This window comes from Hyla sarda, chromosome 1 (genome assembly GCF_029499605.1).
Source record: "Hyla sarda isolate aHylSar1 chromosome 1, aHylSar1.hap1, whole genome shotgun sequence".
Classification (NCBI taxonomy): Eukaryota; Metazoa; Chordata; class Amphibia; order Anura; family Hylidae; genus Hyla; species Hyla sarda.
The window spans coordinates 420,333,168-420,349,235 of NC_079189.1; the positions used below are offsets into that span (position 1 = coordinate 420,333,168).

General features: G+C 42.2%; 1 protein-coding gene across 1 annotated transcript in view; it reads left to right on the plus strand.

The window, feature by feature from the left end:
- MYO18B (myosin XVIIIB) overlaps positions 1-16,068 on the plus strand; it is a 602,318-nt gene that overhangs the window by 21,589 nt on the left and 564,661 nt on the right. Inside the window, exons 7-10 of the mRNA XM_056518071.1 lie at positions 2,483-2,595; positions 5,423-5,599; positions 9,139-9,337; positions 10,495-10,637. Of these exons, the coding sequence (XP_056374046.1) occupies positions 2,483-2,595; positions 5,423-5,599; positions 9,139-9,337; positions 10,495-10,637 (632 nt within the window). The remainder of the gene's footprint in view (positions 1-2,482; positions 2,596-5,422; positions 5,600-9,138; positions 9,338-10,494; positions 10,638-16,068) is intronic.

The window sequence follows — 16,068 nt, forward strand, 5'->3', positions numbered from 1 at the left end:
TCTGAAGACATCTCTCACTTGTTTATCATTATTACAATTGTGATTCTTAGGATAACCACAATTTAAAATGAATACTCTATTGTACACATACACACCTCTGTAGTCCTATGTGGAGTGGAGATTACCCTTTGAAAATTGAACTTCCTTAGGATTTAACAGAAGTGTCCAGGGCTTACGAGGAAGCGGACATCAGTACCTTGAGATTTAATGTGCACACATAGGTCCAGGGAGTGTCTGTTGAATGTTATGGGGGACTAGGAAGATGAGGGAGAACCAGAGGAATAGGCAATGCAGAGAAGAAACATCAGGGTTAAAATGAGGGAGAAGGACATCTATGGCCGTCACTGTTATATGGGGAATCTATGTCTGTTACTGGGTTTGTGGCTATTGATGTCTTTTGTAGTTGTGAAAGCTGCAATAGGAGTCATCTGAGGCTGAAATAACCCATAAAGCAAGGCTTCTCTAAGCTGAAACACTGAGAACCTAAGAGGCGGGATCTCACAGACATTAGGTTCAATAAAAAAGTAAAATAGAAATGCATGCTCTTGTATAGGATGGTTGCTTGGTTTGTTGGTGGGCACTTAGCACCTCAAGTAGCACCGATACCAGGAACATGTGACCATCTCTGATCTGTACACCATTGAGACCCACAGCTTGAGCAGTAGAGAACCTTTGGGCAATGGAAGACTAAGTTTGCCCAATAATAATAAAGCAGTAGTCACAATAATAGCTACAGTTTCTGATTATGTTACATATTAGCATATCTCTATATATACTGCTCAAAAAATTAAATAAAGTTAACACTAAGACAACAAAATCACACAAAAATTATCAATGGAAATTAAATTTATCAACCCATGGAGGTCTGGATATGGAGTCACACTCAAAATGAAAGTGGAAAACCACACTACAGGCTGATCCATTGATGTAATGTCCTTAAAATAAGTCAAAATGAGCTCAGTAGTGTGTGTGGCCTCCACGTGCCCGTATGACCTCCCTACAACGCCTGGGCATGCTCCTGATGAGGTGGCAGATGGTCTTCTGAGGGATGTCCTCCCAGATCTGGACTAAAGCATCCGCCAACTCCTGGACAGTCTGTGGTTGTAGCAAGACATGATGTCACAGATGTGATGTATTGGATTCAGGGGAACAAGCAGGCCAGTCAGTAGCATCAATGCCTTCCTCTTGCAGGAACTACTGACACACTCCAGCCACATGAGGTCTAGCATTGTCTTGCATAAGGAGGAACCCAGGGCCAACCACACCAGCATATGGTCTCACAAGGGGTCTGAGGATCTCATCTTGATAGCTAATGGCAGTCAGGCTACCTCTGGCAAGCACATGGAGGGCTGTACGGACCCCAAAGAAATGCCACCCCACAAAATTACTGACCCATCATCAAACCGATCATGCTGGAGGATGTTGCAGGCAGCAGAATGTTCTCCATGGTGTCTCCAGACTCTGTCACGTATGTCCCATGTGCTCAGTGGGAACCTGCTTTCATCTGTGAAGAGCACAGGGCGCCAGTGGCGAATTTACCAATCTTGGTGTTCTCTGGCAAATGCCAAATGTTCTGCATGATGTTGGGCTGTAAGCACAACCCCCACCTGTGGATGTCGGGCCCTCATACCACCATCATGGAGTCTGTTTCTGACCGTTTGAGTGGACACATGCACATTTGTGGCCTGCTGGAGGTCATTTTGCAGGGCTCTGGCAGTGCTCCTCCTGCTCCTTCTTGCACAAAGGTGGAGGTAGCGGTCCTGCTGCTGGGTTGTTGCCCTCCTACGGCCTCCTCTACGTCTCCTGGTAGCGCCTCCATGCTCTGGACACTACACTGACAGACACAGCAAACCTTCTTGCCACAGCTCGCATTGATTTGCCATCCTGGATGAGCTGCACTACCTGAGCCACTTGTATGGGTTGTTGACTCCGTCTCATGCTACCAATAAAGCATTTTCAGCATTCAAAATTGACCAAAACATCAGCCAGGAAGCGTAGGAACTGAGAAGTAGTCTGTGGTCACCACCTGCAGAACCACTCCTTTATTGGGGGTGTCTTGCTAATTGCCTATAATTTCCACCTGTTGTCTGTTCCATTTGCACAACAGCGTGTGAAATTAATTGTCAATCAGTGTTGCTTCCTGATTGGACAGTGTGATTTCACAGAAGTGTGATTGACTTGGAGTTACGTTGTGTTGTTTAAGTGTTCCCTTTATTTTTTTGAGCAGTGTAGTAGTGGTATCCATTTTTACTGTGACAACAGGAAATAAAGATATTGGCTGTCATTTTGAAATAATTTTTTTACAGAAACAGATTCCATTTTTTCATTTTGCCCTTATGTATAGTCGCTAAAAACTGTTAGTTTTACCATCAGTATCTGAGAAACAAAAATTACCAACCACCATTTCTGCACGTCCTGAAACTAATTTTACCAACTGATTTAACCAAACTCTTTTATTTGTATTTCTCATGGGTGACTGCAGCAACAGAACTTAAGCCAGACGTGGGAACACCAGAGTTATCTGATGGGAAAGTCAGGATCCGGTTTGATGCTGAAGACAAAATTTTAGATGTGGATGAAGAAAACATCCATAGGGTAAGTGTAAGATAAAAAATTAAAATACGCTGCATACCTAGTTATTTTCATAAGCTGAAATTTGCTAAGACAAGTACAGATATAACCAAAGTATGATTGTAGAGCCAGAGGCAAGAATAATATTAACTTAACCTTCTTGCCCTATATAGTATTCTAATTTCAGGTAAATTACTATAATTCTTATTAAGAAAGATAGAAAGAAATCCCAGAATTGTATAATGTAGGAATCAAATAAAGTATCATGCACACAACTGTATTTGGTATCCATAAACCAGGATCCATATTTAGAATATAGTATTAACACATTTCAATGGGGCCATGTATATTACCATACACTTTGGTATACAGGATGTTTAAGGTTTCTACCTTCTGGCTACATAAACATCTATCCAATGATAAAGGTTAAAAGGAAATAATATGAGAACAGACTAAATGGACCAAATGGTCTTTTTCTGCCAACAATCTTCTAGGTTTCTATAACTGAGTCTGTGTATTTTACACAGTTAAACCCAGCCGTATTGTCATAAAGAAAAACTTTTGACATACAATGCAGACATGTCAAAAGTTTTGATTAGTTACATACTGTACATCAGTAGTAAACATGGACTAGATGCTTTCATAAAAGAGGAACAGAAGTAGGGAGGCACCACATTGACTGAAGAATGATAGGTACTGTACAGCACTAGCATCACACCAGAAACAGCTTGTACAGTGAGTGACATCGGGACAGTACCAAATGTTGTGCTGAGGGCTACCTAGTACTCATAATCCCACCCACAGTAGAAAAAAGGATTTGGTTTACAACAGCTCAAGTGGATCTCAGGCCCTTTAGACACCCTGGGGGTCAACAAAAAAAGAAAGTACAGGAGAGGGGCTGTACAAGTGTGATGGAATTTTTGTCCCCTGGGGCACCACATGCAGTGCCCGGGGCGATGGTACTTAGTTGTCTCCTTGGTGCTATGGTAGTACAGATGTAACTGGGTTGCCTGGAGATGGAAGAACAAAGCCAGTCTAGAGAGTAATGCAATTCAATGTGTAACTTTAAATGGTAACAAATAATTTACATAAGCGGTGGCACAATTCTTAAACAGTTTCCAGTTCTAATAAAATAATAATAATAAAAAACAAACTATCAACAAAATTGGTGTGGCTGGTGTAGAGTTAAAGGGGTATTCCAGCTTTATACATCTTATCCCCTATCGAAAGGATAGGGGATAAAATGTATGATCGCAGGGGTCTTGCTGCTGGGGACCCCCACGATCTCGGTGCAGGGGCAGTCCCCAGGGGCGTAGCATGGCTGTAGCGTCAAGTCCCCCTCTTGGAGGCAGCGCCCAGCACAGAATGCTGGGCGCTGCAGCGAGATTGCGGGGGTCCCCAGCGGTGGGATCCCTGGGATCATACATCTTATTCCCTATCCTTTGGATAGGGTATAAGATGTATAAAGCCGGAATACCCCTTTAACCTGTGACAGTCTATAGGTGTTTTGAGTTAGGCACCAAGATGTTTGACATACCTAAGATGACAAAATTCCAACCAGTTGGTTTAGATGGCACAATGATGTCTAAACCCGACTGGACGTTCACCAAGTTCTCAGAATGCCAAGGGTCCTAGACTAAATGTCACCATCTGAGGCTGCTGGAGAAAGAGACACTGGACTTTGTCTCTAAGGCTGCAGAAGATTTGTCCTTTAGGCCAAGGCAAGGCAGGTACTCATGTTTCTGTAGTTTCCCAAACTAGTACATGTTTCTGATGACTACTTTCCTTCTCGTTCTTCCCTGTACTTTAGCTCTTCTCAATCTCTTTCCTATCTTCCCTCTTTTCCACCCTTCTCTTGATTGGCTGTCTGCTTTAGTTCTTCTTTCCTATCTCTATTTCAATCACATAATGGGTGGCAGAGGTTTTTATAAACTTTTTTAAAGATCCACCCCACTTAGCTTGGGCATGCAAAAACACCAAGGCTATATTTACACAGAAAACAAGTGTGGACATTCCGCACATTTGGGTAACCAGCTGGGCACTAGACCTACTCGGAAATAAACTGTCTCATAGACAGCAATGCATTTCCTTGGGGACTCGTCTATTCTTTCTGCGGGCATCGAAATCAGAATTTCCACTGCAGAAACATCTGTCCTGGAAAATCTGCCGTGTGAAGAGCGCAGCAGCGGAATATCTACACTGAATATTCCATGCGGACATTCCGCAAAAGCTCCACTCGTGTGAACCCCTTCTTAGATTGTTTTCCCACATTAGTATTTTTGTTGCATTTTTGCTGCTTTCTTTGTGTATGTGATTAGAACGTGTGTGGGCTCAGCAATGTTATTAGCATCACCAGGCTTGTTAGATTGGTTATGACAAAGAAAGACTGTTTTTACTCCGCAGCTCTTAAACGTAAATGTGGAAACACACTCTAAGGGTACATTCCCACACGGCGTATTTGCTGCGTATTTGCTGCTGCGTATTTTATTTTCTCTGTTGAAGTCAATGGGTAGGAAAATACGCAGCACCAAATACGCAGCAAAATACGCCGTGTGGGAACGTACCCTAAAAGGTACATTCACACAAAATAATGTGCTGCAGATCTCGCTAGCTGTAACTCCAATTGAAAATTTTCCTCTGCAGAATTTTCTAAGCAAAATTTCCACAGCGAAAGATCCTCAAGAGTATTATGTTGCTACCTTTGGCTGTCTGTGCATACTGGGAGTTGTAGTTTTTCAACAGCTGGAGGCACCCTGGTTGTGTAACTGACCTAAGTACTTGCTGCATTACATACATTTTTTCCCGTTGTATTCATTTGCATGTTTTTATATTTAATTCCTATTGTCTGTAGACAAATCCTTCCAAGTTTGACTATGCAGAAGATCTGACAACACTAATCAGTCTAAATGAATCCAGTTTCATTCACACTCTATGGCAGCGCTACCAGTCCCAGCTGATTCACACCAATGCCGGACCAAACCTGATAGTAATGAAACCAAGTGGACCTGTCGCAAGCTTTTCAACTAAGGTTGGATACGTTTATTATTTTAGATTTTGAATATTATGCAGGCCAAGCAATTCATGTGCATTAAAATCCGTCTATTGTTCTTTGTTGTCAGCCATTCCAGGCTGGGGATAAGCTGAGTGCTCTCTTCTACAACTTCTGTTAGAAAGCCCAAATACATTTTTGCCTCTGTGATTACTGCTTTATATTTTATACCTCCAGATAAATTTATATACATACAGTAGGTCTGCTCTATATTATTGTGGCGACTATACATTTTGTGCTCCTTTAACCCCTTGATGCAGATGATGTAAAATGATGACATTATAAACTTAACTAAACTAAACATTTACACTGGTACTTCTGGTTACTGCTATATAAAAATCTTAAAAGTTCTGTAGTGAAAGATTACTTATCCCCTATTTAAAGGATAGGGGATAAATTATAGATCGCGGGGGGTCCAACTGCTGGGACCCCTGCGATCTCCTGAACGGGCCCCGGCAGTCTGTTGGAAGGGGGCATGCTGAGATACATGGAGGGGGCATGTCAGCCACGGCTTCCTGCGGGGGTCGGAACGGTCGCAGACTGCCGGGGCCCGTTCAGGAGGTAGCGGGGGGTCCCAGAGGCCGGATCCCCTGCAATCTATTCTTTGGATAGGGGATAAGTTATTTTTCACTGCACTAGTCCTTTAAGCCTTCCAATACTTATCAGCTGCTGTATACTACAGAAAAAGTTGTGTAGTTCTTTCCAGTCTGACTGACACCTCTGTCCATGTCAGGAACTGTCCAGAGCAGGATAGGTTTGCTATGGAGATTTGCGCTCCTGCACTGGACAGTTCCTGACATGGACAGAGGTGTCATCAGAGAGCACTGTGGTCAGACAGAAAAGAACTACACAACTTTCATAGCAGCTGAAGACTAGAAGACTTCAGATTTATAAATAGAAATAATTTACAAATCTGTATAACATTCTGGCACCAGTTGATTTGAAATAATTGGTTTTCCAACAGAGTACTCCTTAACCCCTTAAGGACCAGGCCATTTTACACCTTAGGACCAGAGCGTTTTTTGCACATCTGACCACTGTCACTTTAAACATTAATAACTCTGGAATGCTTTTAGTTATTATTCTGATTCTGAGATAGTTTTTTCGTGACATATTCTACTTTATTTTAGTGGTAAATTTTCGGTGTTAATTGCATCCTTTTTTGGTGAAAAATTCCAAAATTTCATAAAAATTTTGTACATTTTGCATTTTTCTAACTTTGAAGCTCTCTGCTTGTAAGGAAAATGGATATTCACAATAAATTTTATTTTTATTCACAAATACAATATGTCCACTTTATGTTGGCATCATAAAATGGACATATTTTTGCTTTTTTAAAAAATTTGAGGGCTTCAAAGTAAAGCAGCAATTTTCAAAAATTTCAGGAAAATTGCTAAATCTGAAGGGACAAATGTTACAGAACTACAACTCCCAGCATGCCTGGGCAGTCTAGGCATGCTGAGAGTTGTAGTTTGGCAACATCTGGAGGGCTACCGTTTGGGCACCACTGTAACAGTGGTCTCCAAACTGTGACCCTCCAGATGTTGCAAAACTACAACTCTCAGCATGCCCAGACAGCCTTTGGCTGTCTGGGCATGCTGGGAGTTGCAGTTTGGCCTTCCTAGTGATTGCCACAGTAAAGATCGCTTTACTTTCACTTTCAATTCCCACCTCCCCCACAGTAGTTTACCTACCTGACCCAGGATCCAGCAGTCTCCAGCAATGATCGGGGTCTCCAGGCATCTTCTCCAGCAGGTACTGACCTCCATCTTCTTCCCACGATCCCCTCGACATCCAGGGTTGGCCAGAATGGGGGGTTGCCATGGCAACCCACTTTCCTGCTCTGCCATTGGTCAGAATCAATTCTGACCAATGGCAGGGGATAGGAGGAGATCGCAGCATTGCGACTTCACTCCTACCCTTCAGGATGATCTGGCCTGTCACTGACAGGTCAGATCATCACAATTTTCCGGGTGATCGGGTCACCAGAGACCCGATCAGCCCGGAATAGGAGAAAATCGCATGTCTGAATTAACATGCAATTTTCTGCGATCACCGACATGGGGGGTCCCGGGACCCCCCTCCGCATTTGCACGGCATGCCTGCTGAAGGATTTCAGCAGGAATGCTGTTCTGATCTCTGCCCGGCGCGCGGCAGAGACCGGAGAAACACCAGGATGTTCTGGAAGGTCCTTGGTCCTTAAAGCCCAGGGTGCGGGGACGTTCCAGAACATCCTTCGTCCTTAACTGGTTAAATATCTGAGATCAGAGAAAACTCATCATCATTTCTTGTGTCATAGTCAATAACGGCTCGTCTGTGTGTCCTTAAGGGGTTAAACATTATTCACGTACAAGTCTTTGTACTTCTACTGAGCTGTATATGGGCTTATGTGAACAGTGATCTCTCAAGCTACAATAGCCTCAGTTTTCTGTAGAGTTATTGTTTCAAGATACAATGGTTTCAACCTACAAGGTTTGTTGTGGAATCATATAATACTGAAATTTGAGGGACCACTGTATATGTACGGACATATGCATTACATTTCACTCCTGCAAATCTGACTGTCATGCCCTATTGGATACCATGAGGGACATTTATCAATGTTTGCTTATGTATTCTCTTTTTTTAAGTAATTTTTTCTTTCTTTATTTTTTGCTTATGTGCGACTTATTTATCAACTGGTTTCAGCCTGTTGATAATTTTCTTTCACGTAAGCAATTTTTCCTTTTTTACTTTAGTAGTAGCTTTTTCTGCTCCATGTTTGAGCTGGAGTAAATTTAGTCAATTTTTAACCTTGTTTAACCTTTTAAACCATTTTGAAAAATTTACTACGTGAGCAAGTTTGAATTTTCGTGCTTTTCTTGTTCTTCATGCAAATTGTTGCACGAAAACACACGTAGTCGCGACAATTTTGTGACAATCATAGTAAAGAAAACCTGACTAAACCCATTGATAAATGTCCATCCATATGTCCAGGGGATAACTGTACATGTATCTGTACATATGGTATCTGACAGAACAAGGCCAGCAGCACATGATGACCATACAGCCACCATATATTGCCTTAAGGATCAGTGTACAAGGTTCTGCCATGAACCCTATTTTGTAATTGGAAAAATAAAATTCGAATTGTATATGCAGTGTTCTCCAAGTACACTAGGTGGCACTATATATCTATGTATTTAAAATCATGTACACAATTCAACTTATGGCTGTAAAGTCTAAATACAAATTCATTCATATTTGCAGTTAGCAGCTCATACAATTCAACATTGGCAATTTTACTATCCTAGTATTTGTTTCTGACTTTATTATAAAGTAAATCTGTTACAATTTGCCAGTTCAGAAAAACACATTTCACATGGATTACTGTTTGAAAAGTTTTCAAATGGTTACATTATTCTTTTTATAGTGTCTGTCCTGACAGTTAGTTACAGTACCAATGCAAAGAGGGCAACTCAATGTCAGCTTAGTGCAAAGCCTAAGATAGGTACAAGTCTGCTTGCTCTTTCTACTAGGTATTCAAAGGAAAGAAAGATGCCATGCCGCCCCACATCTGTGCAGTGGCTCAGAAAGCCTACTGGAACATGTTAACCCAACGCCAGGATCAGACAATTGTGCCCTTGGGCAGAAGCAGTGCAGGCAAAACAACTTGCTGCCAGACAGCATTGGAATACCTTGTGGAAGCTGCTGGGAGTGTTGACAACAGAGTAACAGGTAGGGCCACCAGTTCTACTAGAGTTCTGTTCGGCATAGTATGTGTTTGTCTTTTGTTCTGTATTGTTATTTTACATTCACCATTGGTCAGCCTAAAGTAGTTGTCTTATTAGGGCATACAGATATCATTTTGTGGGGTCATTTAAGGATCCCTCTCTATTAGCCCAAACAGGAAGACGTTCTGTAATAGTACCCCTACTATGGCAGTCTAAAGATACGAATAGCCGTCATGTAATTATACATTATACCTATATCTGGCTGGTCGCGGCCACGTGTGTTAGCTGCATGGACTTCCATTGAAATGGGTTATTTGCAGTAAGTCTGTAAGAGGAGGGAGAGGACCTTACTAACACATGATCTAAATGTTAATAATTGCTATGTTGGAGCCTGTTGATCATCCGGGTGTCCAACATATGCTACCTCACTGAGCCCACATTTATCTCCAGAATTCATTGTCTGGGCCACACCAGTATCACAGAAAGTAGGATAAAATATTGCTTTTAATTCTTACCCATTTAAAAGGAAGATTGCACTTCTGTGAAAATAAGGAAACAACCACAAAACACAACAAACCACAAAAATTGAAGAGTACTTCCAAACACAGATAACTGAGGCTTGTCTCTGAAGGGCGGGGGCCGGAGCGCCCAAGGGCGGCTTAATTGCCGGACCACTGCAGAAGATTGCAGGGGGGCCCCAGCGGCTAACCCCTCCATTTAACTGGAGTACCCCTTTAAGCCTTCTAGTATTTATCAGCTGCTGTATGCTCCAGAGGAACTGATGTTGTTCTTTTCAGTCTGACCACAGTGCTCTCTGCTGCCACCTCTGACCACTGTCCAAAACTTGAGCAAATCCCCATAGCAAACTTATCATGCTCTGGACAGTTCCTGACACAGACAGAGGTGTCAGCAGAGAGCACTGTGATCAGATTGGAAAGAACTACATAACTTTATCTAGAGCATACAGCAGCTAAGTACTGGAAGAATTAAGATTTTTTTTATTAGAAGTAATTTACAAATCAGTTTAACTTCCTGGCACCAATTTATTTGAAAATCTCCTTTTTTTCTCTGGAGTACCCCTTTTAAAGCTTTGGATTGTTAATTGACTGTGTTATGAGTTATCTGATGTACTGAGAATTAGATAACATTTGTGTCTTTCAGTGGAGAAGATTCATGCAATGTTCACCATTCTAAAATCCTTTGGTGGAGTGTCAACTAGTGAATGTAATAACTCCACACGGTTCTCCATGGTCATGTCCCTGGACTTCAATTCTGCTGGACGGGTCACTGCTGGCCACTTACAGGTAATGGAACTTCTGGGGTAAAGATAATTGTCTTGAGAATACACCATTACCAGAATACTTTATCACTCATAGAACACTGATCTGATCTTGCAGAGCACTACTAGATTTTCAATTCCCTCTAAGACTTTTAGACGTTTATGTTACCTTATATTTTCAGCCCACTGTCAAATTGTACCCAACAAGTTACATAGATAAAGTGGAGTATACTTGGAGGTATTTTGGTACAAAAAGAGATATATTACTAACTTACAATGGCCTCAACATACAATAGTTTCAACATATAATGGTCTTTTCTGGACCATTGTAACTTGAAACCAGACTCAACATACAATGCTATGGAATCTGTGAAACGTGTCAATGGCTGGAAGAACCAACCAATCAGAATGGACATTTCACTGGTAAAACCCCTGTATTCCTGAAGTGCATGCACTGACTGGTGTCTGGTAACGCCCCCTATAGGGGGAGGGGTAGTCATGCACAGGTGTATAAATCTTAGCTTGGAGCTTGGAACTCTGTGTGAGTGTGCTCTGTCTGTGAGTGGGCCTTGCAAAGAGTGGTATTGCTAGGAGAGTTAGAATTCTGAGAGTTTAAAAGCAGGAGTTTGAGATCGCTGTGAGTGTTACTTTACTTACACTGTAGAGACTTTAACTCACAAGTACTACAGAGAATTAATTTGTAATTTTTATTGTAATATTGATTGTCTGTTGTTGGCGATTAATCTGTGAAATCCCCAAATCTAGTATGGCCTCTATGTTGGAACATGCAGTCAGGTGTTCATCCTGTTCAATGTATGCAATCCTTGAACAGCAGTTTGAGGGTGCATATTGTTGTGCAGGGTGTGTGCGAGTTGTTCACTTGGAAGCCCAGATCCTGGATCTAGAGGAGCAATTGGCAACACTGAGATGCAGGGACAACATGGAGAGGAGTCTCCTGCTCACTGAGCAAGTACTCTCTGGGGTAGAGGTGGGGGAGGATAGTGGGACGGAGGGGCAGGACAGTCAGGCAGTTAGCTGGGTTACAGTTAGAAAACGGGGTAGAGGGGAAAGTGTCAAGGAGGCTAGTCCTGAACTGGCACACCCCAACAAGTTTACCCGGTTGGCAGATGAGGGGGTTGCCATTCCAGAGCTACCAGTACTGCAGCAGGACTCTGCCTCTGACCGCCAGGGGGGAGTCTGCTCCAGTAAGGAGGGAGGGAGGAGTGCAGGATAGGCCAGACAGGTACTCGTACTGGGAGACTCAATTATTAGAGGGACAGACAGGGCGATCTGTCATAAAGACCGGGATCGCCGAACAGTGTGTTGTCTTCCTGGCGCTCGAGTTCGGCACATCGCGGATCGGGTTGACAGGTTGCTGGGTGGGGCTGCAGAGGAACCAGCAGTCATGGTACATATTGGCACCAATGACAAAGTAAGAGGTAGGTGGAGTGTCCTTAAAAATTATTTCAGGGACTTAGGCCGCAAGCTTAAGGCAAGGACCTCCAAGGTAATATTTTCTGAAATATTACCTGTACCACTAGCCACACCAGAGAGGCAGCGGGAGATTAGGGAGGTAAACAAGTGGCTCAGAAGCTGGTGTAGGAAGGAGGGGTTTGGGTTCATGGAGAACTGGGCTGACATTGCTGTCGGTTAACGGCTCTACAGTAGGGACGGGCTGCACCTCAATGGGGAGGGTGCAGCTGTGCTTGGGAAGAAGATGGCTAGAAGGGTGGAGGAGTGTTTAAACTAGGGACTGGGGGGGGGGAACCTACAAGATAGAGGGGGAAGATAGTGTAGATAGAGAGGGGGGACTTATTAATGTACCTGGGGGTGGAGCGGAGGGAGGGGTAAGAATAATTAATAGGGATAGGCTTCAAAGGAAGAAAAACCATGTGCCATTAAATTGCATGTTGACTAATGCCAGAAGTCTGACCAATAAAACTGATGAACTGGAGTGGTTGATGTCTGAGGAGAATTATGACATAGTGGGTATAACAGAGACTTGGTTGGATGATACCTGTGACTGGGGGGTCAACAAACAGGGTTATAGTCTGTTCAGGAAGTATCGGACAAAATGGAAAGGGGGAGGAGTCTGTCTTTATGTAAAGTCCAGTCTGAAGGCCGCACTGCGGGAGGATATATACGGGAGGGAAATGATAATGTGGAGTCATTATGGGTAGAAATATATGGAGATAAAAATAATAAAATTCTGATAGGGGTTTACTATAAGCCACCAAACATAATGGAAGAAGCAGAAGATCAATTAATGTGGCAAATAAACAAGGCAGCAAATCATGAGGTGCTAATGATGGGGGCCTTTAACTATCCTGATATAAACTGGGAGACTGAGACCTGTGAATCTCATAAAGGAAACAGGTTTCTGACTATAGCTAAAGACAATTAAGTGTCCCAAATGGTGCAGGGCCCGACCAGAGGGGGTGCCCTACTGGACTTAATATTGACCAACAGACCTGACAGAGTAACTAATGTGCAAGTTGAAGGACACCTAGGAAATAGGGATCATAATATAATACATTATAACTTGTTCTTCAATAAGGGAATCTCTCGAGGGGCCACAAAAACATTGAACTTTAGGAAGGCAAATTTTGATCAACTCAGAGAAACCCCTAACAATATAAATTGGGATAATGTCCTCAAAAACAAGAATACTGACACTAAATGGGAGACTTTAAAAAATATCTTAAATTCTCACTGTGAGATGTTTATACCTTATGGGAATAAAAGGGTCAGAAATAAAAGAAAACCAATATGGATGAATAAAAATGTTAAGGTGGCAATAAATGACAAAAATAAAGCATTTAAACTAGTAAAACAGGATGGCAGTGAAGAAGCATTAAAAAGCTATAGAGAAAAATGTAAAATATGTAAAAAACGGATAAAAGAGAGTAAAACTAACCCCAAAATGTTTTTTTTTACTATATAAATAGCAAAAAGGTCAAAAATGAAAGTGCTGGCCCTTTAAAAAATGATAAAGAAAAAATTATAAACGGGGATCAGGAAAAAACAAATATATTAAACAAATTCTTCTCCACTGTATTCACCGTGGAAAATGAAATGCCAGGTGAAATACAGTGTGATAAGTTAAACTCCCCAGTACAGGTCACCTGTCTAACCCAGGAAGAAGTACAGTGCCGCCTACAAAAACAGACAAATCACCAGTTCCAGATGGCATTCACCACCGTGTTCTAAAGGAATTAAGTAGTGTAATAGACAGACCTCTATTTTTAATATTCATGGACTCTGTAGTAACAGGGACTGTTCCCCAGGACTGGCACATAGCAAATGTGGTGCCAATATTTAAAAACGGGACAAAAGGTGACCCCGGAAATTATAGGCCTGTTAGTTTAACCTCCGTTGTATGTAAATTGTTTGAGGATTTTCTAAGAGATGCAATTTTGGAGTATCTTAATAAAAATAATCATATGACCCCATATCAGCATGGCTTTATGAGGGATCGATCCTGTCAAACTAACCTGATCAGCTTTTATGAGGAGGTGAGCTCCAGACTGGACCAGGTGCAATCGCTGGATGTCGTATATCTGGATTTTTCCAAAGCATTTGATACAGTTCCATATAAATAGTTGGTGCAAAAAATGCGAATGATGGGGCTGGGGGACATTGTGTGTAAATGGGTAAGTAAGTGGCTCAGTGATAGGAAACAGAGGGTGGTTATTAATGGTACTTATTCTAATTGGGTGACTGAGTAACTAGTGGAGTACCACAGGGGTCAGTATTGGGTCCTGTCCTGTTTAATATATTCATTAATGACCTTGTAGAGGGGTTGAATAGTAAAGTAGCAATCGTTGCAGATGATACTAAACTCTGTTAAGAGTAGGACAGGGCACTGTTACAAATGGATCTGGATAGGTTGGAGGCTTGGGCTGGGAAGTGGCAGATGAGGTCCAAAACTGATAAATGTAAGGTAATGCACATGGGGAGGAAAAATCCGGCCTGGGACTATGTATTAAATGGGAGCACACAAGGGATGACTGACGTGGAAAAGGACTTGGGAGTTTTAGTTCACAGTAAATTTAGCTGTAGTGACCAGTGTCGGGAAGCTGCTGCCAAGGCTAATAAAATCATGGGGTGCATCAATAGGGGCATAGATGCCCACGACAAGGAAATAATTCTACCGCTGTACAAGTCAGACCACACATGGAATTTTGTGTACAGTACTGGGCACCAGTGTACAAGAAAGATATAGGGGAGCTGGAGAGGGTTCAAAGACGGGAAACCAGAGTAATACGGGGAATGGGAGGACTACAGTACCCAGAAAGATTATCAGTATTAGGGTTATTTAGTTTAGAAAAAAGAAGGCTTAGGGGAGACCTAATAACTATGTATAAATACATCAGGGGACCTTACAGAGATCTCTCCCATGATCTATTTATACCCAGGACTATATCTATAACAAGGGGGATCCTCTCCGTTTAGAGGAAAGAAGGTTTCTACACCAGCACAGATGGGGGCTCTTTACTGTAAGAGCAGTGAGACTGTGGAATTCTCTCCCGGTGGAGGTGGTCATGGGGAACTCTGTGAAAGAATTTAAAAGGGGTCTGGATGCTTTTTTGGAGAGTAAGAACATTGCTGGTTATGTAAATTAGAATTATAGGGACAGAACATTGATCCAGGAATTTATTCTGACTGCCATATTTGGAGTCGGGAAGATATTTTTTACCTCTAGTATGAGGTCTTTTTTTGCCTTCCTCTGGATTAACTCAGTAGGGACTCATTAGGGATATAGGTTGAATGTGATGGATTCTGGTCTTTTTTCAACCTTATGAACTATGTTACTATGTTACATGTTCTGTACTCTTTACCTGTATTACTGAAGTGTATGCACTGACTGGTGTCTGGTAGTGCCCCCTACTATACAGGGAGGTATTACATGTTCTGTACTCTTTACCTGTGCCAGGGTTAGCTGCTCCTTTGGACGTCAGGTGAGGGCAGTGCCATTTTCCTTTTTTTAATTTTTTAAAAATATTTTTTATAGGACATTGCATTTTCTGTAAAAGATCCTGAAGAAGCTCCTGTCCTCTACATAGACCAGTGTTTCCCAAAGAGGGTGCCTCCAGCTGTTGCAAAACTACAACTTCCAGCATGCCCGGACAGCCAAAGGCTGTCCAGGCATGCTGGGAGTTGTAGTTTTGCAACAGCTGGAGGCACCCTGGTTGGGAAACACTGACATAGACAGTGATTTACAGCTCCCAGCAGCTCTTTCTTACTTTTATATGTAAGGATTTGCTTTATTTGTATTAGTTAGCTACTTATTTTTCTTTAACCCTCACTTTTTTCCCATTTTTGGATGACATTTTGGTGGCTTCAGAACCAATTACCAGGTTTCCATAGAGTTCTGGTCTCAACATACAATGGTTTCAACTTACAATGGTCGTCCCGGAACCAATTAATATTGTAACTTGAGGGACTACTGTATA